General features: G+C 59.0%; 1 protein-coding gene across 5 annotated transcripts in view; it reads right to left on the bottom strand.

Moving 5' to 3' along the window:
* Positions 1–26,030, bottom strand: part of CYTH1 (cytohesin 1) — a 98,132-nt gene that overhangs the window by 24,803 nt on the left and 47,299 nt on the right. For 4 of the 5 annotated variants that reach the window (XM_070060226.1, XM_070060227.1, XM_070060224.1 and 1 more), the window contains 2 exons: positions 7,345–7,427; positions 3,566–3,630 (listed from right to left, as the gene is read on the bottom strand). In XM_070060226.1, coding sequence (XP_069916327.1) covers positions 3,566–3,630; positions 7,345–7,427 — 148 coding nt within the window. Of the gene's footprint in view, positions 1–3,565; positions 3,631–7,344; positions 7,428–17,480; positions 17,826–26,030 lie in introns of those variants that run through there. The other variant, XM_008252518.4, reaches the window with a different exon arrangement.

Raw genomic sequence — 26,030 nt, 5'->3', positions numbered from 1 at the left:
AACCCCCGAAGCTCAGAGCAGCCCCATGCGGGAGTTCGATGCTGGACAACCTCTCTAAGTTCTAAACCAAAAACCAACGGGGCGGCCTTCGGCCTGGAGTTAGGCGGCCAGCCAGCAGAGCCCTGCCCGCGGCCCTGACGACGAGGCTCGATGCCCCGCTCTGGCCCCGAGTCCAGCCTGCTGCTAATGCGCACCCCGGGAGGCAGCAGTGACGGCCCAAGTGCCCGGCTCCCTGCCACCCACGTGGGAGACCCGGGCCGCGCTCCCGCTCCCAGCATCCGCCTCCTGGCTCCTGTGGGCACTCGGAGTAAACCCACGGATGGGAGTTCTCCCTGATAAAAGTACAGTGTCTAAAAGTGAGCAGATAACTAAACTCCCGTTCCGGGACGCCCATCTTCAGATGTGGCTGGTGGATCAGCGACACTCACAAGACGCCAGTGAGGCTGTCGGAGGCTCGTCTCTCCCACTCCTGGGGTCTCTGGGACAGAGACCTGACCAAGCAAACGCGCAGTGAATTCCGAGAACGTGTGTGAGGACTCCAGGACACACAGCGTCGGGCCAGAGGAGGCGAGTGACTGTGCCAAATGCGCTTTTTTTTTTTTTTGACAGGCAGAGTTAGACAGTGAGAGAGAGACAGAGAGAGAGGTTTCCTTCTCCGTTGGTTCACCCCCAAATGGCCGCTACGGCCAGCGCACTGCGCTGATCCAAAGCCAGGAGCCAGGTACTTCTCCTGGTCTCCCATGGGGTGCAGGGCCCAAGCACCTGGGCCATCCTCCACTGCACTCCCGGGCCACAGCAGAGAGCTGGCCTGGAAGAGGGGCAACCGGGACAGAACCGGTGCCCCGACTGGGACAGAAATCTGGGGTGCCAGCGCTGCAGGTGGAGGATTAGCCTAGTGAGCCACGGTGCCGGCCAGAAATCCGTTTTCTTCATACTTGGCTATATTTTACCTATTTTCTGCATTAAATGCGTATTACCTCAATCAGTAAAAAGAAAAAAAAAAAAAGCCTTATTTTTGCCTTTTCAGAATCGAGGCGTCCTTTTCAGGGCACACGGGGCTCACTCTCAGCAGGCGGTTCGGCGTGTTTTGACGAGGACACGCTGCCCCGTAGCACGGCTGAGATTCACACTGAACGCCCCGCCGTCCGCTGAGCGCCCTCCGGGCCTGCCCTCAGAACCAGCCGCTGCGGGACCTCCGCCGGGCGCCCGGGGTCTCCCGTCCAGAGGCTCAGGAGCAGCAGTGCAGGTGCCGACGGCGGCTGTCACGGGGCGCCGTGGCCCACGGCAGCCCGCTCCTCCTCACCGTGCTACCCTGCCCCACCCACTCCCCTACGGCCACCCTCAGTAAGAACTCAGACACCGCACACCTTGTGGACGTGTTCTCGTTCCGCTCGAGGACGCCCCGGCGATGAACTGCTGGGTCACAGCGTGTGCACACTGAACATTCTAAGAAACATCTTTCTGGGGCTGGGTTCGTGGCGAGGAGGTTAAGCCACCACCTAGACACCAGCATCCACAGGAACACTGGTTCAAGTCCTGGTCACTCCGCTTCTGATCCCGCTCCCTGCTAATCTGCCAGGGAAAGCAGGCGAAGATGGCCCAAGTGCTTGGGCTGCTGCTTTGGCCTGGCCCAGCCCCCGCCATTGTGGTCATTTGGGGAGGGAAGTAGCGGATGGGAGATATCTCTCTCCCTCTCTAAGTCTGCCTTTCATATAAATAATTTTTTTGGGGGGGCCGGCGCCGTGGCTCACTAGGCTAATCCTCCGCCTTGCGGCGCCAGCACACCGGGTTCTAGTCCCGGTCGGGGCGCCAGATTCTGTCCCGGCTGCTCTTCTTCCAGGCCAGCTCTTTGTTGTGGCCCGGGAGTGCAGTGGAGGATGGCCCAAGTGCTTGGGCCTGCACCCCATGGGAAACCAGGATAAGTACCTGGCTCCTGGCTTCGGATCAGTGCGATGTGCCGGCCGCAGCGCAACGGCCACGGCGGCCATTGGAGGGTGAACCAACGGCAAAGGAAGACCTTTCTCTCTGTCTCTCTCTCTCACTGTCCACTCTGCCTGTCAAAAAATAAAAAAATAAAAAATAAAAAATAATTTTTTTTTGGAAAAACAACTGTTTTCCCTGAATAGCTACGCCGCTTTAGTCTCTCCGGCACCTGTCAGCACCAGGCACCGTCCGTCTTGTAACTGCGGTGTCACAGCGCGGCGAGGGGCATCTCGTGGGGGCGCTGTTCCTCGTTAGTAACGGTGCTGGGCATTCCTGTGTCCGCCATACAGGCAGCTTCCTCTGTCAAGGGTCTACTCAAGCTTTTTTCCCATGTTTAAAGTTGGGCTGTCTCATTTATTAAATTATATGTGATGTGATACTGTGTGTGTATTTTTTTTTTGGGTATATGTATTACAAATATTTTCTCCTAGGGGCCGGTGCTGTGGCGTAGCAGGTAAAGCCACCGCCTGCAGTGATGGCATCCCATAGGGGCACTGGTTGCAGTCCAGGCTGCTCCACTTCCGATCCAGCTCTCTGCTGTGGCCTGGGAAAGCAGTAGAAGATGGGCCAGGTTCTTGGGCCCCTGCACCCACGTGGGAGACCTGGAAAAAGCTCCTGGCTCTTGGCTTCGGATCTGCACAGCTCCGGCCGTTTTGGCCAACTGGGAAGTGCACCAGTGGATGGAAGACCTCCCTCTCCCTCTCTCTCTCTGTCTCTCTCTGTGTAACTCTGCCGTTCAAATAAACAAATAAATCTTAAAAAAAATATTTTCTCTTAGTCATGGCTTGCCTATTCATTGCTTTTAACATTTATCTTTTGCAAGAACAGATATTTTAAATTTTGATTAACTCCAAGTTATCCATTTCTTTTAAGCAATGATTTTTTAGATGGGAAGTGAGACAGCCACCACCCAGAACAGCACACTGACACCACAGAGCCTGGAGGTGCGAGCCGGCTGCTTTCTGAGGCCCAGGCAGCTTCGCCAACCCCAGGGCGGCGCCAGCGTAGGGCCAAGACGACAAATCAATGGTCTTATGCAGCCAGAGAGGAAGACTAAGGCTGGAGCGCGGACACAGAGAGCTGGGAACAGCCCATCTACTGCGTCAGCCGTCAGGGAACGGCCTGGGAGCCCCTCCCAAAGTCAGCTCACAAAGTCTCCCACGCTCCATGTCACTGAAACGCACACGCGCGCACACGCACACACTCACTCCCTGCGGTGTCACACCGCGACTTCATCTCCACTGTCCCTTCCCTGACGTGTCCTGCAGGGGCAAACACGCCTGCCACGACACTCGGACGCAGCCGGGCACGGCCGCCCTCGACACCGAGCTGTGGCCAAGCTCCTCCGCTGTGCACAGCGAAGACAGAAACTCTGGACACAGGGACCACGGAGGGAGGGAACGGCAGCTCACACACAGACTCAGGAGCAGTGGAGCGCTCAGGACCCCGGAGTCCTCTAGGCCCACCTTTGCAGCAGAAAACCGCCGCCCCGAGGGCCTCCGTGGTGAGGCCGGCACACGCGCGCTCGTGGGAGCGGAAGCCCCTCCCCCGATGTGCCACAGCCGGAGCCGGGCAGACTCACCTCTCCTCCGTGGACCCCAGGTGCTCAATTTCATTAGCTACCTCTGCTATCTCATCCTTCAGCCTCTGTGGAAGACAGCCAGGGGTCAGCGGGGAGGAAGCCTCCCTCCAGCCAAAATGAAACCAGACGGAGCCAAATGAGATGAGGCAGAGAGCACACGAGGAGCACACGTTCCCACGACAGCAAGCAATGCAGGGGAACGAGGGTGGGAAGCAGGCTCCCGACCTCGGGTCAAAGCACACACAGCGTCTGAGACGCTCACTGCCCTGAGAAGGGCGGCCCCGGTGCGGTCAGTGCAGGCTTCTGGAACAAAGCTGCGCCTCACTGAACGGCAGCACGATGAAGCCGGCCCAGGACAAACCCCGGCACCCAGGCCCAGCCGCTGGGCCAGCACGGCCGTGTGGGGCCAACACCGCTGCCCTGCGGCCGGCCCAGGGCGTGCCTATCCCTCCCTCTCCCCACGCCAGCTCGGCCTCAGAACGGACGGATTCCCACGGGGAATGGGGACTGACGGCAGCACCTGCTGGCTTTCCCAGCATGTGACAGTGAGGCAGGAGGACAGACACACAGCCAGAGCAGGGAAAGGAGGACAGACACAGCCAGAGCAGGGAAAGGAGGACAGACACACAGCCAGAGCAGGGAAGTGCATCTACAGATGACGCTCAAGGACACGCCTGCACACACGGGGCTGTGAGGACACGCCTGCACACACGGGGCAGTGAGGACACGCCTGCACACACGGGGCTCTGAGGACAAGCCTGCACACACAGGGCAGTGAGGACACGCCTGCACACACACGGGCTCTGAGGACACGCCTGCACACACGGGGCAGTGAGGACACGCCTGCACACACGGGGCTCTGAGGACAAGCCTGCACACACGGGGCAGTGAGGACACGCCTGCACACACACGGGCTCTGAGGACACGCCTGCACACACGGGCTCTGAGGACACGCCTGCACACACGGGGCTGTGAGGACACGCCTGCACACACGGGCTCTGAGGACACGCCTGCACACACGGGGCAGTGAGGACACGCCTGCACACACAGGGCAGTGAGGACACGCCTGCACACATGGGGCTGTGAGGACACGCCTGCACACACGGGCTCTGAGGACACGCCTGCACACACGGGGCAGTGAGGACACGCCTGCACACACAGGGCAGTGAGGACACGCCTGCACACATGGGGCAGTGAGGACACGCCTGCACACACGGGCTCTGAGGACACGCCTGCACACACGGGGCAGTGAGGACACGCCTGCACACACAGGGCAGTGAGGACACGCCTGCACACACGGGGCAGTGAGGACACGCCTGCACACACGGGCTCTGAGGACACGCCTGCACACACGGGGCAGTGAGGACACGCCTGCACACACACGGGCTGTGAGGACACGCCTGCACACATGGGGCTCTGAGGACACGCCTGCACACACACAGGGCAGTGAGGACACGCCTGCACACACACACAGGGCTCTGAGGACACGCCTGCACACATGGGGCTCTGAGGACACGCCTGCACACACACAGGGCAGTAGGACACGCCTGCACACATGGGCTCTGAGGACACGCCTGCACACACGGGCTCTGAGGACACGCCTGCACACACGGGGCAGTGAGGACACGCCTGCACACACACAGGGCAGTGAGGACACACCTGCATACACGGGGCAGTGAGGACACACCTGCATACACGGGGCAGTGAGGACATGCCTGCACACATGGGGCTCTGGGGACACGCCTGCACACACACAGGGCAGTGAGGACACGCCTGCACACACACACAGGGCTGTGAGGACACGCCTGCACACACACACAGGGCAGTGAGGACACGCCTGCACACACGGGGCAGTGAGGACACGCCTGCACACACGGGCTCTGAGGACACGCCTGCACACACGGGGCAGTGAGGACACGCCTGCACACACACAGGGCAGTGAGGACACGCCTGCACACACACACAGGGCTCTGAGGACACGCCTGCACACATGGGGCAGTGAGGACACGCCTGCACACACGGGGCAGTGAGGACACGCCTGCACACACAGGGCTGTGAGGACACACCTGCACACACGGGGCTGTGAGGACACGCCTGCACACACGGGGCAGTGAGGACACACCTGCACACACACAGGGCAGTGAGGACACGCCTGCACACACGGGGCAGTGAGGACACACCTGCACACACACAGGGCAGTGAGGACACGCCTGCACACACACACAGGGCTCTGAGGACACGCCTGCACACATGGGGCTCTGGGGACACGCCTGCACACATGGGGCAGTGAGGACACACCTGCACACACACAGGGCAGTGAGGACACGTCTGCACACACACACAGGGCTGTGAGGACACACCTGCACACACGGGGCTGTGAGGACACGCCTGCACACATGGGGCAGTGAGGACACACCTGCACACACACAGGGCAGTGAGGACACGTCTGCACACACACACAGGGCTGTGAGGACACACCTGCACACACGGGGCTGTGAGGACACACCTGCACACACGGGGCAGTGAGGACACGCCTGCACACACGGGGCAGTGAGGACACACCTGCACACACAGGGCTCTGAGGACACACCTGCACACACACGGGGCAGTGAGGACACGCCTGCACACACACACAGGGCTCTGAGGACACGCCTGCACACACACAGGGCTGTTAGGACACACCTGCACACACACGGGGCTGTGAGGTCACACCTGCACACACACGGGGCTGTGAGGACACGCCTGCACACACGGGGCAGTGAGGACACATCTGCACACACGGGGCTCTGAGGACAAGCCTGCACACACAGGGCAGTGAGGACACGCCTGCACACACAGGGCAGCGAGGACACGCCTGCACACACGGGGCTCTGAGGACACATCTGCACACACAGGGCAGTGAGGACACGCCTGCACACACGGGGCTGTGAGGACACGCCTGCACACACGGGGCAGTGAGGACACACCTGCACACATGGGGCAGTGAGGACACGCCTGCACACACACGGGCTGTGAGGACACGCCTGCACACATGGGGCTCTGAGGACACGCCTGCACACACGGGGCAGTGAGGACACACCTGCACACATGGGGCTCTGGGGACACTCCTGCGCACTCGGGGCAGTGAGGACACGCCTGCACACACGGGGCAGCGAGGACACGCCTGCACACACACAGGGCTCTGAGGACACACCTGCAGACATGGGGCTCTGAGGACACACCTGCACACACGGGGCTGTGAGGACATGCCTGCACACATGGGGCCCTGGGGACATGCCTGCGCACACACGGTTGTGAGGACACACCTGCACACACGGGGCTGTGAGGACACGCCTGCACACACGGGGCAGTGAGGACACGCCTGCATACACGGGGCTCTGGGGACACGCCTGCACACATGGGGCTGTGAGGACACACCTGTACACACAGGGCAGTGAGGACACGCCTGCACACACATGGGGCTGTGAGGACACGCCTGCACACACGGGGCTCTGAGGACACGCCTGCACACACGGGGCTCTGGGGACACGCCTGCACACATGGGGCTGTGAGGACACACCTGCACACACAGGGCAGTGAGGACACGCCTGCACACACGGGGCTCTGGGGACACGCCTGCGCACACAGGGCTATGACACGCCTGCACACACACAGGGCTGTGAGGATACGCCTGCACACACGGGGCAGTGAGGACACACCTGCACACATGGGGCTGTGAGGACATGCCTGCACACATGGGGCAGTGAGGACACGCCTGCACACACGGGCTGCCCTCCTACCTGAATGTCAGCCAGCAGCTCCTGTTTCCGCCGCCGTATGTTCTCCAGCTCTTGCCGCTCCTCTGCGGTCAGGTCACTGGGCACTAGGAGGAAGCAGGGAGCGACACTGAGAGCGCGCTCAGTCACCAACATCTCAGACTCCAGATTCCACGTGGGGACGACGCCAGGGAGTGGAGATGCGGCTTCGGCAACGAGCTCAGCGGGGACCGCGTGGCTCACACCTCCGCTCTCTGACAGAGGGCCTCACGGCACGCGCGCCCGAGGGAGGAGCCCTCAGAGGGCAAAGCCAGGCCCAGGAGACCTCACGGCACGCGCGCGCCCGAGGGAGGAGCCCTCAGAGGGCAAAGCCAGGCCCAGGAGACCACAGGTTACCGGGTGGGCTGGCGCCTGCGTCTCAGCCCTGAGCGCCGCACTGGGCTCGCTCCCCGGTGGTCAGTAACGGAACTGCGCTGCCTCAGGGAGGTGAACCCCGACCCGGGAGCCCCAGAAGCAGCAGGAGGGAGAGCGCTTTGGGGCCACTTGTGGGGGTGACGGGGTTTTTTGGGGCCACTTGTGGGGGTGACGGGGTGGAGGAGACTTTGTATGTGCAGAGAAGGATGCAGGGAGGGGCTTGGAACTAGAACTCAGGAAGTCCCCATCGCACACTGGAGTCTGGCTTCCACCTCCAGCGCTCGCGGTGGCTACGGAATTGAGCTCTGGTCACCCGTGTGGGAGACCCAGCCCGGGTTCTTGGCTCCGGCCCTGGCCGCTGTGGGCATTCACAGCGGGTGGATCCAGGGTGGGAGCTGTCTCTCGTAAGAACAGCAGTAGTGGTAATGGAGTAAGAGTAACAGGGTACACGCCAGAGCGAGACGATGCCTAACGCCGGGGCTGGCACTGCAGGGCTTCCTCTCTCCAGCCGTCTGTGTTGTTCAGGTTTTAAAGGTGCGCTTCTCTAAACAAGGCCATGTGACTCCCAGACCACAGTTCTACCAGCTCTCGGCCCCAGCCCTGCCGTGCCTCACCCCCTCATCCACGCACACAGGGACAGGCGGACGCCCTGGGAGCTGCCCTCCTGAGAGGCTGCAGGAGCCATGGGCGCACACGAGACGCACGGGCACGGGTACCCTGCATGCAGTCCCAGCTCTGGTCCCACCGGATGCCACAACAGGTGACTTTGGGCAAGTGGTGGTCTCTGGGCCACTCCAGGCTCTGTGGGGGTGACATGCAACAGGGCAGCGTCCCCTTCCATCTGGGGCCTGAAGCCACAGACAGAACCCGCACACACACACACCTTGAACGCCGCTTCTATCTTAACGAAGCACTTTTCACACACTGTGGTCCGACGCTGGCTGCCTGAGGCCTAGGAGCAAAGCCAACGTAACGTCTTCCTCCCTCACCAGTTCATGGGCAGAAGGCGCATGAACGGAGGGACTGAGGGCACTGAGGCACCATGTGAGATCTCATTACACTGCCCACTCTAACTTATCAACTGCTTGTTCCTGGGATTTTCCATTTAATAATTCTGGGATGCAGGGCACACGGACAACTGAGTCTGTGAGTAGCAAAACCTTGGCTAAGGGGGACCACTCGAAGCGCCTAGAATCCCGCCCGTGCTCAGTGGGACACGAAGTGCTGGCTCCTGCTCTCTCCTCGGCACAGGAGGAGGAAGGGTGATGCTAAGCAGAAGTGCCTGTGTGGCCCTGTGAGGCACGTCATATGTGCAAAATACGGACTTGCCGCCAAAAAGAGAAGAAACCATCTCTCCCAACACTGTATGCTGATCACGCACTGATAAAACCTGGTGACTAAATGCAGGTTTTAACTGATCTCCAGGGGTGACCCAGACGCCTCGGCAGCACAGACTCGGACGCCAGAGCCTTCCGCTGTGGCACCGAGACTCAACCTGCTGCACACGCAGAACGGCCGCGTCCCCCAGCACTTCCCGAGAAGAGAGCGGAAGAGAGCCAGAGAGAAAAACAGCCCGCAGGGAAGTCTGAGTGCACTGCAGACGCCGGAACGGGTGATTCTTTTCCTTTCTGAAAAATATGTATTATTTATTTTTAAGGCAGAATGACAGAGGGAGAGATGGACATTTTCCGTCCACTAGTTCACTCCCCAAGTGGTTCCAACAGCCAGACGGGTCAGGGCCAGGCCAAAGCCAGGAGCCTGGAACTCCGCCGTCTGTCAGGTGCATCAGCAGAAAGCTGGCAGGAAGCGAAGGAGCAGGATCCATCCTGGGTACTCCGGGGCCAGGCCGAGGCACAGATTAACCCTCCTCCTGCAGCGCCGGCATCCCACACGGGCACCAGTTCCTGTCCCGGCTGCTCCTCCTCCTGTCCAGCTCTCTGCTATGGCCCAAGTTAGGGGAACGCTGATCAGAAGTGGAGCAGCTGGGACACAGAACCAATGCTGGCGTCACAGGTGGAGGCTCACCACTTATTTATTTGAAAGGCAGAGTTACAGAGAAGGAGAGGCAGAGAGAAGGGTGGTTCCTCCGCTGGCCACACCCCAGATGGCCACAACAGCCACAGCCGGGCCTCATCAGAAGCCAGGAGCTTCCTCCGGGTCTCCCGCGCGGGTGCAGGGCCCAAGCACTCGGGCCTCCTCCACTGCTCTCCCGGGCCACAGCAAAGCCGGACGGGAAGTGGAGCAGCCCGGCCGCCACAGCACCAGCCCCTCCAGTTTCTATTTTTCTACACACCTTTCTCCATCCTTCCCTACACAGGATCTCTTAAGCTTTTCCGTGATCCACAGTCACAAGCACGTTTTCTACCATGACCCAACCTCCCCCTCATCACGTGGAATGTGCTGACATCTGTCACCCCCTGGCTCGTCCTCATACCGTGGCTCCAGTCCACTGGTGGCACAGCCTGCCTAACGCACGAGTCCCGGCCTGGAAATGCCCCCCCCTCCCCCCGCGATTCCAGCAGCCCACCAACTCAACAGGCTTCCAGGGAAGGCAAGGCCCCGGGGCAAGGCGCTCCTGGCCGCAGACACACCACACCAGTTCTAGAGAAAAGCCCGGGGAGGTGGGCCGGCCAACCGTTCTGGGCCTCAGAGACGGGGAGTTTCTGATCCACGAAACCCAGAAGATGCCTTTAGGAAAACGGACTTCCTGGGGGTCTAGAAGTCAGATTTGGTCGCATACAACGTGATTTTGAAATTCTGAAGCAGCAGTTGGTATTTATGAGGTCATCAATAGTTGGGATTTGATTTAGAAGGCACTGAGCTGGCTTAATCAGATCATTAGTGAGTCTCTATCCAAGCAGAGAGACTAAAGTGAAGGCCGTTAAAGTGGGATCAATGGGCTGGCGCCGCGGCTCACTAGGCTAATCCTCTGCTTTGCGGCGCCGGCACACCGGGTTCTAGTCCCGGTCGGGGCGCCGGATTCTGTCCCGGTTGCCCCTCTTCCAGGCCAGCTCTCTGCTGTGGCCTGGGAAGGCAGTGGAGGATGGCCCAGGTGCTTGGGCCCTGCACCCCATGGGAGACCAGGAGAAGCACCTGGCTCCTGCCATCGGATCAGCGTGGTGCGCCGGCCGTGGCGGCCATTGGAGGGTGAACCAACGGCAAAGGAAGACCTTTCTCTCTGTCTCTCTCTCTCTCACTGTCCACTCTGCCTGTCAAAAAAAAAAAAAAAAAGTGGGATCAATGAAAAACAGATCCATCACGAGCAGACATTCGTATCTCGGCACTGCTGCACCCGGAAACCATTTTCCAAAAAAATCATTCTAAATTACGAGTGAACCATTCTGGGTTAGTGTTCACACATGACAGCTTTTCTAGACGGTCACAATCTAATTTCTGTATTATAAATTCAGAATGTATTTCCGCTCTTCCACTGTCCAAGATGCTGCCTTTAAATAGAGAAGGAATAAAAACCGCACATACCCACACAGCAAAGGACATGGGAAGCAAGCCGTCGACAGAGATGTCAGCCGACCTCCAGAACAGAGGACGCAAAGGAAACGCACTCACAGCTTCTAGACCGTGAACTCGGCAGGGCAGCAGCCTTGCACGCCTTCGGCACTGTTACGCTCTGGGTGCCTGGCCCTGGGCCGGCCACACTAAGGGTTTCATACACATATTGAGCTCCAGGCAAACCTGAAAGAACTGGTAGGTGAGCGGCTAGCGCTGGGAGCTGGTGCCAGCATGGAGCATCGGCTACGTCCGGCACACTTGGTGTCCGCCTACGGCAGAGCGGGCTCTGGCCCACCACCCTAAAGCGAAGCCTCCCGGCCTGCCAGGCCCAGCGCAGGCCCAGAGTGAGTCTACACTCAGCCCACCACGGTTTCCTGTTCACCCTTCCAGGTGAGCAGGCCTGCAGCATGAGCGGGAGGGAGCCGGGAACACAGAGCACCTGGTAGCGAGTGGATTATCCGGGAACACAGGTGACTGTGGAAGACCAGGGAACCGTGAAAAGGGGCAAGGGACAGAGAACTCGCTCTTGCAAAGGAAACACGCGTCTGCCCTCAAGGCCCTTCCCTAATCAAAATAAAATCCACACGCGTGCGCACTGAGGCCTCTGAAAACCAAGCAACAAAACTGTCCGCCCGTGGTTCCTGTTAAGCCGGCTCGCGCGTCCTTGACGCCAGGCAGGAGACGCCACCCGGCCCGCACGAGGCAAGGCTTGTTCGCTGACTTCTGACGCGGCCTCCAGACGCGAACCGTGAGCTCAGGGACTTCTCACCTCACACTCGGCAGCCTCACCCACAGGCTGCTCCCCCTTCACAGATCACGGAAGGATTTGGGGCAAAGACGCTGCCCAGGTCTGGCGGAGCGCTGCTCCGAGATAAGGAAAATCAAACACTTCAGCGGAAGCATTTTCCCTCCAGCAACTCAGCGGTGCAACCCCAGGTTTGCAGCTCCAGTGTTCACTCTCATGTTGCCCGCGAGCAAGGAGCAATTCCAAAGACAAAGTCCTAGATTTCCTTTTCCACCGCATCAGGAACCACAGCCACCTCGCATGCAGACGGGCAGAGGGACTGTCCTAAGGACGCTGAAGGCCACGGTGGACACAGGAGAGGCCAGGCCTCAGAGGTAACCGTGCCCAGCCCACACCTCAGGTGGGAGTCAGGGAAGGCCGTCCATCTGTCCATCCGACCATCCGTCTATCTGTCCATCCGACCATCCGTCCGGCCGTCCATCCGACCATCCGTCCGGCCGTCCATCCGTCCATCCGACCATCCGTCCATCCAACCATCCGTCCGGCTGTCCATCCGTCCACCCGTCCATCCGACCATCCGTCCACCTGCGCTGCCTCTCCTGGCCCAGGCACTGGGGCTAAACTGCGGAGCAGCGCCCAGAGGGCCAGATAGCAGAACCACAAGCCCCCTCCCTCCCCGCTGCCACGCGCTGCGGGCCCCCGCAGGCCCAGGGAGGCGCTGCGCCCCCTTCTCGGCCCCTCGACATCCGGCCCTGCCCAGGTTAATCTGCAAGGTGTGCAGAAGCAGTCAGCCCCTCACCATTCCTTCCCAAGGTTCTGATTTAATGAGGAGACTAAAGTGAGAAAAACAACAAGGGGCCATTGTGCTGAGCTGTGAATAGAACAGCACACAAGGGAAGCTTTCATTTATTTATTTAAATGTTGCTTTGCAGATTCTAACAATCGGCAGAAACCCAGAGCTGAAGTGGGTTCCAGCCAGCGCATACAAAGGAGGACTGTCTTAAAGGCACAGGGGACGATAAATGAGCACACGGTGGGCTCTGCCTCCCCCGACCCGCCGGCCCCAGCGAATCCTGCTCAGCAGACCCGCAGCAGCTGCCGCCCTCCTAAGCCCCTGTGGGTGCGGGAAAACCAAAGCGTCCGCGGCAGGCTCGAGGACCAGAGCGGCTCCCGGGCCATCCTGCCGCCGCCAGGTCCCTGCAGCCTGACTCTAAAACAGGCCGCGGGCCTTAGAGTCCCACACCTGCTCACAGCCTGCCTCTCAGTGAGGAAAGACCAGCACAGCAGGGACGCATTTTTAAAGGTGATCCAACAGCAAAGTCCAGCTCCCTCACTCGTGGGAAGGCAGGTGCACAGACAGATGCCCAGCCAAGCCCCTGCCCAGCGCCAGGAGGTCATCCTCAGCTCCACACAGCCAGCGGGGGCTGCTGCCTCGGTGCCCTCCCGCTCCGCACACCCTACAGACCCACACACAGAACCAGCCTCCTCCTCCCCACCGCCCTGGGACTCAGCCTTGAGCCCTAACGCAGCAGTAGTGCCCAGCGTTCTGTATGAAGAACTGCTCTGAGGACACCGGGCTGTTCAGGAACGGTGCCTTACACACACAGGGCCGGGCGCTGTTCTCCCAGCTCCAAGCACAGCCCTCCCAGGCCACGACTGTCACAGTGGTCAGCACCCATCCACGACACCTGGAGCGGATATCCCGCCGTGGGACCAGGCCCCCTCCCTCTGCTGGGGGGAGGCAGAGGGAGGCGGTGTGTGTGTGTGAGAGAGAGACATAAAGAGACTTTGTCTCCCAGGAAACACTTTTAAAACTTCGAAATAGGGGCCGAGGCTGTAGCATAGCAGGTTGAGCCGCTGCCTGCACTGCCAGCATCACACATGGGTGTCGGTTGGAGCTTGGCTGCTCCACTTCCCATCCAGCTGCCTGCTAGTGTGCCTGGGAGAGCAGTGGAAGACAGTTCAGTGCTTGCACCCGTGTGGGAGACCCGGAAGAAGCTCCTGGCTTCAGATCAGCCCAGCTCTGGCCATTGCAGCCATCTGAGGAGTGAACCAGTGGATGGAAGCCCTCTCTCTCTCTTTCTCTTCCTCTCTATGTCTATAACTCTGCCTCTCAAATAAATAAATCTTTAAAATAAACACTTTAACATATTAGAAAGAACTTAGGCTTTGGAGACAGGCACTGTTCAGCACAGTCCTAACCCGGTGTGGGCCGCTTCTCCCTGTACAACAGAGCACTGGGGTGACACTGGGGTGAGCAAGGAGATGGACAGCTGCACGAGTGTGTGTCCAACACATGCCATATTCCTTCCTCTACCTGCACATCTGACCGCTCCTTCTGTCTTTCCAGTGACGATAGCACACACTGCTTGTGTGACACACGGAAGGCAGAGCTGGTCTCCCGCTGCGGCAGCAACAATGCCAGGAACTTGTCTACAGATGCACTGACAAGTTCAGGAGCATGGCTGGCGCCGCGGCTCACTAGGCTAATCCTCCGCCTGTGGTGCCGGCACACCAGGTTCTAGTCCCAGTCAGGGCGCCAGATTCTGTCCCGGTTGCCCCTCTTCCAGGCCAGCTCTCTGCTGTGGCCCGGGAGGGCAGTGGAGGATGGCCCAAGTGCTTGGGCCCTGCACCCCATGGGAGACCAGGAGAAGCACCTGGCTCCTGGCTTCGGATCAGCGTGGTGCGCCGGCCGCAGCGCGCCAGCCGTGGCAGCCATTGGAGGGTGAACCAACGGCAAAAGGAAGACCTTTCTCTCTGTCTCTCTCTCTCTCACTGTCCACTCTGCCTGTCAAAAAAAAAAAAAAAAAAAGTTCAGGAGCACGTGGTGAGCAGGGCCATGTGGGACGCTCCGAGCTCCTCACCCCACGTCTGGAAAGGGTCAGAGGCTGCCACTCTGCGCACGGAGGTCTTGTGTCCTAACCACAGCCCCGCACACCCGGTGGCCCCGTGACCTTGGCAGGTGCCTTTGACCTATTTGTGCCTCAAAGCAACAGCCAGCCGGAAGGCGGGATGCTCTGGGGGAAACACAGGCTTGCCTCAGGAACAGGAAACAGTCAGCCGAACCGAGCAGAGCGAGAAGACAGTGCTGCGGACACACCTACGGCAGCAAACGTGGGGGGAACAGTGCCGCGTGCGAAGGCGATGTGAGGTTGACGGATCAGGGTCTGGGAGCAATGTTTTTCCCTCCCTCACCGAGAAAAGCCACCTTCATCACAAACTCCCAGTTCTGGCCGACAAGACGGGCACAGGGGTGAGGAGACCTATGCAAGGCCACAGGGGCACAGACAAAAAGCTGTGCCGGTTCTGAGGCGTCACGGCCGCCTTAACGTTAGAGCGAGGCCTTAGGGTAACTGTCAGGATCAGAGGACACGGAGAAGCAGCCGAGACGCAGCGACACCTCCCCCAGCGATGAGCTGCCAAGTTCACACCTTCACAACGCCGAGAACCCAACCACGGTTCCTCCCGACCGAGTCAGGCCCGCGGAGAAGCTCTCCAAGCTTGCCCACGCAGCCGTTCAGCCTCTCACACGCGCGGCCACGGGAGAACCTGGGGACCTTCTGCTTTGTGGAACAGGCTGGGACAAGAGGACAAACACTGCAGGGCTCCGACTGTGTGAGGTCCCTAGAGCGGTCACATCTGCAGACTCGGAGAGCAGACTGGGGGTCCCCTGAGAGGGGAAGGGGAGATGCTGGATGTGGCCAGCGTTTCAGTTCTGCAAGATAAAAAATGACTGCACAGCAATGTGACTGTTTCACACCACTGAACCCAACACAAAGTGATTAAGATGGCAATTTTTCTGTTATATGCATTTTACAATAAAAATAAACAAAAATTTAATAGCAACAGCCTAACTTAAGATATCCCTTAACCTGGTCCCTTTCCCAAGAAACTATCATTCGCCTTTTGTGTAGAGCACTTTAAAGTGCTTCACCACCAGCTGCAAAGTGGGAGGTGAGAGTGATCACACACACACACACACACACACACACGCCCAGAGCTGGCGGGCGCGCGCAGCAGGGGGGGCCCCAGCAAACTGCCGGCAGGAGCACTGAGCCTGTTGCAGTTCCCCAAACCACCCACCCCCTGCGGCGAAAGGGTTTACGGCCACACTCTGCTCCTGGTCCCAGCCTTACAGACAGCTCACGTGCCAGCCAGCCTAACTGCTCACGCCGCACGAACCCAGGAGCTGCCGCCTAGGGTTAACAAGGGAGGCACGGAGTCATCCGGCGCGTGACCCTGGGCACCCACGACTCTCTCCACCCACGCATGTGTGCAGTGAGGATGTGTGTCCATCTCAGCCCTTCTCAGGTGGGAAAATGTCTACTAAGGAGCTCCATGAACTAACTTACCACACAGAGGGTGACCCTTGCTATCCAACAAATCCTAGCACTGGAAGACTTGGACTGCGCATTATGAGGTCAAATTACAAGGTGGTTACGGAAACTGAGTCACAAAATTTTATTCTAGAAATCTGGCTTACAGAAGCAAGCACAGTGAAGCTCCACTTCCCATGAGAGCAAACACTGGAGAATCAACCACTTCAACGACACAGCTGCCAGAGCCTCACGGGGCAGCACCTGGCGCTGCTGCCCGTCACCGCGGTTTCTCTCCAGCACTCAGACGTCGTCTGTCTCCACTCCTGTGTGTGCGTGTGTGTGCGTGCGTTTTCTTCAAGGATCATGGGGACCGAACGCAGACTGTGGACACTCAGCGAGAACCCTCCCACCACGACAGCCTCCTTGAGACAGCGGCTTGGCCCTCAGCCCCCGGGGGAGGCCCCAAGTTCCATATTCCATCGAGGGACCAACTGTACGTGTCCTGCCTGCAGTAGGGCTCCAGGCCGAGGCACGGCCACTCCCCGTGCCTGCAGCTGGGCCACCACACCCCTCCTGTGGAAACAGGCTCGGTGGGGTCTTAGGAAGCCTGTTCTCCCCCACGTCATTCTCATGCCTCCCGTCTATCTGTGTCCTGGTCCTCTAGAGACCCCGAATTCGTCTGGCACTTAGACGTTCTCGCTCAGTCTAGCCAATGGAACCCTTGGACCAGGCTGGCTGCGTGCTGCTGCCCAGGGGGCTCCCCCTGCCCAGGACGGCTCTAAGGCCCTTGAGAAGCAAAACGGAAGCTCGTGGGCAGGCAGGTCTAGAGGAGAGAGAATCGCCCCGAACCGCTTTCTGCCGCCGTTTCTGACCTCACCACAGCTGGGCCACAGAACCTGGTTACTGGCTTGCTCTTAAGTCTCAGGCCTGGGAGAAACTGCACTGAACGCTCGGACCCCTGTCCAGAGACACCCACGGAAAAATCCAGCGAGAAGAGTAGAAGATGTGGATCCAAAGGACACGCATGCAGAGAAACGCCGCACACACACCAGCTCCTGCAGCCGGCAGCCGGCAGCCGGCAGCGGGGTGGGGGGGCAGGCAGGCACAAGGCATAACAGGGGGATGGATCTGCAGGCACAGCTCCACCGCGCGCCATCGACCCGGCCTCTTACCCGCGGCGAGTCCCCTCTCCTGCGGCCCCAGTGTCCTGGCAAGCCCTGGGCGGCAACATCAAAGCCTCGGCCGGTCGCAGCTCTCCACGTCAGAGGCCACAGGCCCAGGCTCCTGGGAGCGCCCCCAGCTCTGGCTGCAGGGAGAGCCGGGGCAAGGACAGTGTGTGTGTGCCAGCACACAAGGGCACCGGAGAGGGCGTCCGGAGGAGACAAAGGCCCAGCGCAGGAGCCTGCGGTGGCAGTGAGCTGAGCCTGGCAGGGAAGGCTGGCGTGGGCCCGGGGACGGGCGTGCAGGGCCGCGGCTGACACCCGCGCGTGCTGCTCCTCGCAGGCTCATTTCCATGAATGCAATCGCAGCGGCCCCTCCTACCCAGCCCCACTCCCGGCCTCCTGGGGGGAGGGGAGGCACCGCTAGCGTCTGCTCATAGGCTGCACTTGCTTTCTCCCCTTCCGGCAGAACCTGGCGGCTGCTGCCGCTGGGCCATGTTAACCCTTGGTTGCGATGGCCTCTCCCTGCTGAGTGGACGGGAAGTGGATGTTCTCAGTCCCAGGGCAGGTCCTCGGGCCCAGGCACCAACCCTCTGGGGACCCTGAGCCCCCATCTCCACGCGGGATGCCGCAGTGGTTCTCTGCTCCCCAGAGGCTGTGGCACTGCGCTCCCCGGAGAACGCAGGCTGCTGGGGACAAGGCACTGCCGCAGCCCGCCTGCCACCTCTCAAGCTCCAGAGGTCATGGGGTCACCACCAGCACCGACACACACATTTGGGGCCCCAGTCGCCAACACAAGAACGCCACAGGCCCAGGCCCCCGTGCTGAACAGAATACAAGAAGAACACCGCCTCTGACGAACAAGGAGACAGACGTCCGCTGGGGTTTTGCTTTCCTTGTTTATTGACATAGAATTCTACACATATTTATAGAGTACGGCACGTATGATCAAATCAGGGTGATAGCTTTTCCATCTCCTAAAACACGCGTCATTTCTTTGTGTAGTGAACCTGCAAACCCCTCCCTTCTAGTTCTCCATAAACAATATAACACACCGCTGTAGACTGCAGCCACCCCTCCGTACAAGTGCAGGCTGGAACATCTGCCTCCCTCCTCACTGGGCCCCACCCCCACCCCCCACATCCTGACCCTCAGCGGCACTCTGAGCGTCACATGCAGGGCCGGCTACCTAACACGTGTCAGCTTCCGCACATGCTGCATACATGACGAGGTCTCATTCACTGTTACGGCTGAGTAACGTCCCCTGGCGTGGGGCAGGCCTGTGGCCTAGCCGTACAGACACTGGCTAGGCTGCCACGTCCTACTGTGGCCGTTCCTGGGTTCAGTTCCTGGCTGTGGCTTTCTGCTAGCACCAGCCATGGAAGCCAGTGATGGCTTAAGAAGCTGGGTTCCTGCTCCTTACGGGGGGGTGGGCTGAGTCCCCAGCTTCAGCCCCTTGGCTGCGTGGCCATCGCAGGACAGGTGTCCTATCTCTCAAACAGAACTTTAAAAATAAAAAACAAAGCCTCCCGTGAGTCTGTATTCTGCCTGTTCCTAGCGCGCCCCTCAGCAGACAGCCGGGGGACCACACCTGGGCTGCCGACGTGAGCAGTGCCGCGTGACCTCGGCAGGCCCCGTGTCGGATGACCTCACTCCCTTGGGTGCATGCCCAGGGGATACTGGGGCTGCCGCGTCGCTGGCAGATCCAGTTGTGGTTCTTTGAGGCCCTTCCGTACTGTTTTCCATAACAGCTGCATTAACTTGCCCCTTTCTTCAAATCCTCACCAGCATTCGTTACTTTTGTCTTTTGATTACAGCCATTCTAATTGACACAAGATTAAAAAAAAAAAAAAAGTACAAAAGCAGCAAGGAGAGGGAAGGACAAGCCAGTCAGTCAGTGCACAGCGGCACAGAGCAGGGCTCTGCCACCAGGGCCACCGGCACTCGGGCCCATCCCTGCTGGGGCCGCCTCCCCCCCCGCCCCGTGCACCCCAGGGCACTCAACTGCCTCGCGGGCCTCCACCCCACTGCATCGTGGCACATCTCTCCACCAGCCCCCCGAACGGGCCGACAACCAAGAGTCTCCAGACATTGCCAGCTGTCCGCTGGACCAACACTGCCCTGGTTAAGAACCACTGATCTAGGCAGAACACCACCACTGCCACCCCCACCTCCCTCCAGTCTTCTGCCCACGAATGAAGACGGAACCCTCCCTCCAGGGCCCGCCCCGCTGCCACGCTGAGCTCGGAGCTGCCTCTGCGGGTCCAGCCAGCTGCGGAATGCGGACAGATGTCCTCACCACTGCGGCACCGTCACCAGCCCTGGCCCACAGACACCGGCTCTGTGTCCCAGCAGATGTGTCTGAAGAGAAAGCCAGAGGATGACCGCGTCAACGTCGTGTCAAAGCGGCAGTGCTCATTCAGAAGACGTATACTAAGTCTGTGAAAAATAAACCCTAAAATTACTTACGGAATTGCTGTTTTAAGCCACAAAATGATGTCAATTAAAAAAAAAAAAGATGTATTTATTTATTTATTTGAAAGGCAGAGCTATAGACAGAGACAGAGAGAGAGAGAGGTCGGTCTTCCATACGCTGTTCACCCCCAGACGGCCACAACGGCCAGGAAGCTCCGTCCCGGTCTCCCACGCAGGTGCAGGGACTCAAACCCTTGAGCCATCTTCCACTGTTTTTCCCAGGCCATCAGCGAGAAGCTGGATCGAAGTAGAGCAACTGGGACACGAACCAGCACCCCTATGGGATACACGTGTCACAGGTGGTGGCTTTATCTGATATGTCACAACACCAGCCCCAAGGACACCAATTTTCAACAAAATCGAGGACTGGAGTTTCAGCTCCGCTCATCCCAGGCCTCTGTGCCCCCTCCCTGAATAATCCCACCTCTCACCCTAGCCCAGCCAAGGTGCCCCCTCCCTGCCCCAACAGAGCTGCTCAAGTCCAACCTACTGTTGTCTTTTTTTCTTATTTTTAAAGATTTATTTCTGTACCCATTTCAGAGGCGGAGAGGCAGCATTTTCCATCTGCTGGCTCCCTCCCCTGAATCGCCCACAACCACTGAGGCTGCTGGGTGGACGCCAGGAGCCGGGAACTCTGTTCCGGCAGGGGCAGCAGCAGCCGCGTACACCGTGCACAGGCGCGGGAGCGGGAGGGAAGCAGACGGGCCCAAGCCCGAGATGAATCAGTACACTGCTCAGAGGGCCCTCACCCGAATAACCGTGAGCAGGCTCCAGGCACCACCGCGCCATCGACCTAAAGCCGTGAGGCCTCAGGTCCTCAACCTCTCCTCCCTCCACCTGGACACCGAGGCTCACCAGCAACAGTCCCTGCTCCGGGCCGGGTCCGTGTCTCCTGAGGGAGAAACCGCGTCTACTCTCACTTGAGAGCAGAGAGCGGCTCCCAGGAGCGGAGTCCAGCTCCGCAGAGCTGTCCCGCGTCCAGGGACGCCACAGGCAACGCCAGGGCGCCAGCCTGCGGGAGCTGCACGGGCCCAGGCTGCTCACCGGCGAGCGGGGCCACAGCACACTTCCTCCCGGCGAGATCCCATCGTCCTCCTCAGGGAGAAGTGAGCGTGGCAGGAGGCTGAACAGTGGGAGGGAGCCAGGAGGGTCAAGCGTCTGGCCTTTGAGACCTCGCGGGTGGCGCCTTCCCCTCCAAAGCCCACTCAGGAGGGAGCTGACCGGTGAGGGCCCTGAGCTCCCGAGTCCACGGGCGTTCCTCGGGCTCCTCCCTACCGCAACGCTTCCTCAGGCTCGGCTGGCACCTTGGACCACGAGATGCACTTGGCTTCTCTCGTCAACTCTATGCTACCCCCAAACACCGGCAGATCACCCCACGCCACGAGGGCTCGGCAGCAGAGCCAGGAGAAAGACATCAGGAAGGCAGAGGAGGGCTGGCGCACAGGTAGGACCCAGCAGTGACAGCTCTGCCCCCGGTGACGCAGGCTTCGGGCTGACGCCACCAGCAAGAGTTTGCAGACACACAGTCGTGAAAAGGACACCCGAGTTCATGTGGCGAACATGTGAGAAGGGTTCAGAAAACACGGAGGGGGCAGGGCTGGTGCAGGCACAGACAAGACACTGACACACAGATGTCAGTAACTGGGCCTGCACCTAGGAGGGCTCCGCACCAAGGTGGCGCTTCAGGTCGGCAAGAACCTGCTGGGCCTAGCAAGTGCCTGCCCCGCCCACGTCCAGGCACACCCTGAGCTGCCAAAGCTCTCACTCAGAATACACAAACCACACAAACTCCGAGCAAGGAACGGATTGACACGGTCATCACCCTGGAGAATCTGTCTACAACCGTGAAAAGCTTTTGACCGGAGAGTAAAACTCGAAAAGGCAAAAGGTAATCCCCTAGGATGACGAACTCCCACGTGGACGGGAAATCAGTAAGACACAGACAAGGACAACGAGCAGAGGGGTACAGCGGCATGTTACAGAATGAGAGACACGAACAGACACAAAACAATGTTCATACACGGCCAGGCAGTGGCGTAGCGGGAAAAGCCGCCACCTGCAGTGCCGGCATCCCGCTGTTCGAATCCCGGCTATTCCACTTCCGATCCAGCTCCCTGTTACGGCCTGGGAAAGCAGTAGAAGATGGCCCAAGTTCTAGGGCCCTGCACCCACGTGAGAGATCTAGAAGAAGCTCCTGGCTCCTGGCTTCGGATCAGCCCAGCTCTAGTCATTGTGGCCATTGGAGAATGAACCAGCAGATGATGGAAGATCTCTCTCTCTCTCTCTCTGCCTCTTTGTAACTATGCATTTCAAATAAATAAATATTAAAAAAAGAACATATTGTTATTTGGGGCTGGTGCTGTGGTGTAGTAGGGTAAGCCTCTGCTGGGCATCCCACATGGGCAGCGGTTCAAGTCTGGGCTGCTCCACTTCTGATCCAGCTCCCTGCTAATGGCCTGAGAAAGCAGCAGATGATGGTCCAAGTACTTGGGTCCCTGCAGCCATGGAAGATCTCTCTCTGTGTCTCTCTCTCCCTCTCTCTGTAACTCTGCCTTTCAGATAAATAAAATAAATTTTTAATAAGAGAAAATTTAAAAAGAATCAAATTTGGCCGGCACCACAGCTCATTAGGCTAATCCTCCGCCTGCGGCGCTGGCACACCGGGTCCTAGTCCTGGTTGGGGCGCCAGATTCTGTCCCAGTTGCCCCTCTTCCAGGCCAGCTCTCTGCTGTGGCCTGGGAGTGCAGTGGAGGATTTGGCCCTGCACCCACATGGGAGACCAGGAAAAGCACCTGGCTCCTGGCTTCGGATCAGTGCAGTACGCCAGCCGCAGCAGCCATTGGAGGGTGAACCAACAGAAAAGGAAGACCTTTCTCTCTGTCTCTCTCTCTCACTGTCCACTCTGCCTGTCCAAAAAAAAAAATAAAATAAATAAAATAAAATAAAAAGAATCAAATTCTTAGAAGGTTTGTGCATTTTAAGTTTCAGAAGTATAAAAGATTATACCAATTTATACTTAACTAGCAATAAGTGGGGGCCTATGGTATCTTCTGTCATCAAACATTCTGATTTTTGCCAAAGTAATGGAAAACTGTGTATTATTTATGTTTTAATTTTGCACTTAAAAATTTAGTGAATCCAAGTGTGTTTTTCCCCTCATTCTTTTGACAGGCAGAGTGGACAGTGAGAGAGAGAGACAGAGAGAAAGGTCTTCCTTTTGCCATTGGTTCACCCTCCAATGGCTGCCGCGGCCGGCGCATTGCACTGATCCGAAGCCAGGAGCCAGGTGCTTCTCCTGGTCTCCCATGGGGTGCAGGGCCCAAGCACCTGGGCCATCCTCCACTGCACTCCCAGGCCACAGCAGAGAGCTGGCCTGGAAGAGGGGCAACGGGACAGAATCCGGCACCCAGACCGGGACTAGAACCCGGTGTGCCGGCGCCGCAAGGCGGAGGATTAGCCTAGTGAGCCACGGCGCCGGCCTCCCCTCATTCTTACAGTTGGGAGGTAAATGAATAGAATAATAATACTTTTTTTTAAAAGATTTATTTATTTATTTGAGAGACAGGGTTACAGACAGAGAGAGGGAGAGACAAAGAGAAAAAGAGAGAGAGAAAAAGAGAGAGCGAATCTTCCATCCACTGGTTTACTCCCCAAATGGCCACAATGGCCGGGGTTAGGCCAGGCTGAAGCCAGCAGCCAAAAGCTTCATCCAGGTCTCTCACACGGGTGCAGGAGCCCAAGGACTTGGGCCATCCTCTGCTGCTTTCTCAGGCCATAGCAGAGAGCTGGATCAGAAGTGGAGAAGCCTGGACTTGAACTGGTGCCTGTATGGAATGCCAGAGTGGCAGGTGGTGCCACACCACAATGCTGGCAGAATGTGAAGCTTAAATTCTGTGTAAGAATTTACCCAAGGAGCACACTCCCAAAACTGCAAAAAGTAGAGACTTCTTAGAAGCGTGAGGTATCTCCAGTCGCTAACCTAGAGAGCTAAGCCACGGCCAAGGAGGCAGACTGGCCAGAGCACTGCCCGAGGGTCCCGGAGTGTGGCCCATGCACAGAAAGCTTCCGGAAGGGCACCCAGCAGCCGCCAGCAGCGCCCAGTGGCCTCCAGCAGCGCCCAGCGGCCATCAGCAGTGGTCCAGCGGCCATCAGCAGTGGTCCAGCAGCCACCAGCAGTGCCCAGAGGCCTCCAGTAGCACCCAGCGGCCTCCAGCAGTGCCCAGCGGCCACCAGCAGCGCCCAGCAGCACCCAGTGGCCTCCTCCACCGAGGGCTGGGGGAGACAGAGAGGGAGCTCGGGGTCTTCCTGTTCTGCCTTTCTGCGAAGCTGCAGCTGCAGGGCACCCAAGGGTCCATGTGTTCAAACACGGGACGCCACCAGTCACCGACTGGCCGAGGCCGGTGCAGAGCATGTCTGTGGAGACTTCCTTGGGCTCTATTCCGGCACCGAGACACGAGACACACCCGCTGTGACCTTGGGCTCTATTCCGGCACCGAGACACGAGACACTCCTGCTGAGACCTCACCGTCCTGCTCTGAGTCCACAGGCTCCTCTGCGTTCTCTGACCCGAGAAGCCAGACAGCAGGGAGACGAAGCAGCAGCAGGCAGTGGCTCAGAACAGAAACTCGCTAAATCTCTCCGGGACCAGACGTTGAGCTTCCAGAGTAAGAAAGCACACGATAATTCAGGAGACTGCTCTTGGGAGGAAGCGAGGAACGTGCTGGCCCAGGCTGCAGGATGTGGGTGCTCTGTCCCCACCATCCCCCGGTGCACTGGGGTGCCTACGTCTACAGAAGCAAGTGCATGAGGTAGTCCGGAAAAAAACCAGAAAGGTGACCAGTAACAGGTGAGGACATGACACCACCATATCCCAAAAGTCGCTAATTCCTGGCTGGTCTGGGCTCAGAGTCCCTCCAGGGAGCCATGGCAATGGGCCTTTCTGAAAAATGTTTAAGATCTGTTTATCTGGGGCCAGTGTTGTGGCACAGTGGGTAAAGCCGCCACCTGTGACATCAGCATCTCATATGGGTGCTGGTTCCAATCCTGGCTGCTCCTTTTCCAATCCAACTCCCTGCTAATGGCCTGGGAAAGCAGTGGAAGATGGCCAAGTGCTTGGGCCCCTGCACCCACGTGGGAGACTCAGATGAAGCTCCTGGCTTCAACCTGGCTCAGCCCAGCCATTGCATCCACTTGGGGAGTGAACCAGCAGATGAAGATCTCTGTCTGCCTCTTCCCACCTCTGCAACTCTGGCTTTCAAATAAATAAATCTTAAAGGAAAAAATGGCCAGTGCCGCAGCTCACTAGGCTAATCCTCCGCCTGTAGCGCTGGCACTGCGGATTCTGTCCCGGTTGCCCCTCTTCCAGGCCAGCTCTCTGCTGTGGCCCGGGAGTGCAGTGGAGGATGGCCCAAGTGCTTGGGCCCTGCACCCGCATGGGAGACCAGGAGAAGCACCTGGCTCCTGGCTTCGGATCGGCGCAGCGTGCCGGCCGTGCTGGCCATTTGGGGGTGAATCAACGGAAGGAAGACCTTTCTCTCTGTCTCTCTCTCTCTCACTGTCTAACTCTGCCTGTCAAATAAAAAAGAAAAAAGAAAAAAAATTAGATTTATCTACAGGCAGAGAGAGGTCATCCATCCACTGGTTCACTCTCCAGAAGGCCCCAACAGCAGAGCTGGGCCGGACCAAAGCCAGGAGCCAGAACTCCATCCTGTCTGCACGGAGGGGCCCGGTCACCTGGGCCTCCAGTCGCTGCCTTCCCAGGGTGAAGGGGGCTGGGCAGAGGCCCTGCAGGACTCGCACAGGCACTCGGCTATGAGACACTGGTGTCCTGAGCAGCAGCTTGATCCACTGCACCAGAGCGCAGGCCCCGGCAAGGCTGCGGCACGCGGAGCTCGCCAGGTCTGGGCCTGGGAACACCGGAGGCACCTCACGGCTCTCATGGTCCACGACCGCACTGCTCTGGGCAACTCGGTCCCATCTGTCACTTCCTGGCTCCACCCGCAAGACGGAACCTGTGTGAATTCCCCACGGCGGCAGCTCTTCAGAAGTGAAGAGGAAACACCGCTGAGCTGCCAGGAGAGGACAGCA

The sequence above is a fragment of the Oryctolagus cuniculus genome, chromosome 17 (genome assembly GCF_964237555.1).
Source record: "Oryctolagus cuniculus chromosome 17, mOryCun1.1, whole genome shotgun sequence".
In the NCBI taxonomy this organism is placed as follows: domain Eukaryota; kingdom Metazoa; phylum Chordata; class Mammalia; order Lagomorpha; family Leporidae; genus Oryctolagus; species Oryctolagus cuniculus.
Note: the sequence above shows the minus strand (reverse complement) of the source record. Positions and strands in the feature narration are given on the sequence as shown.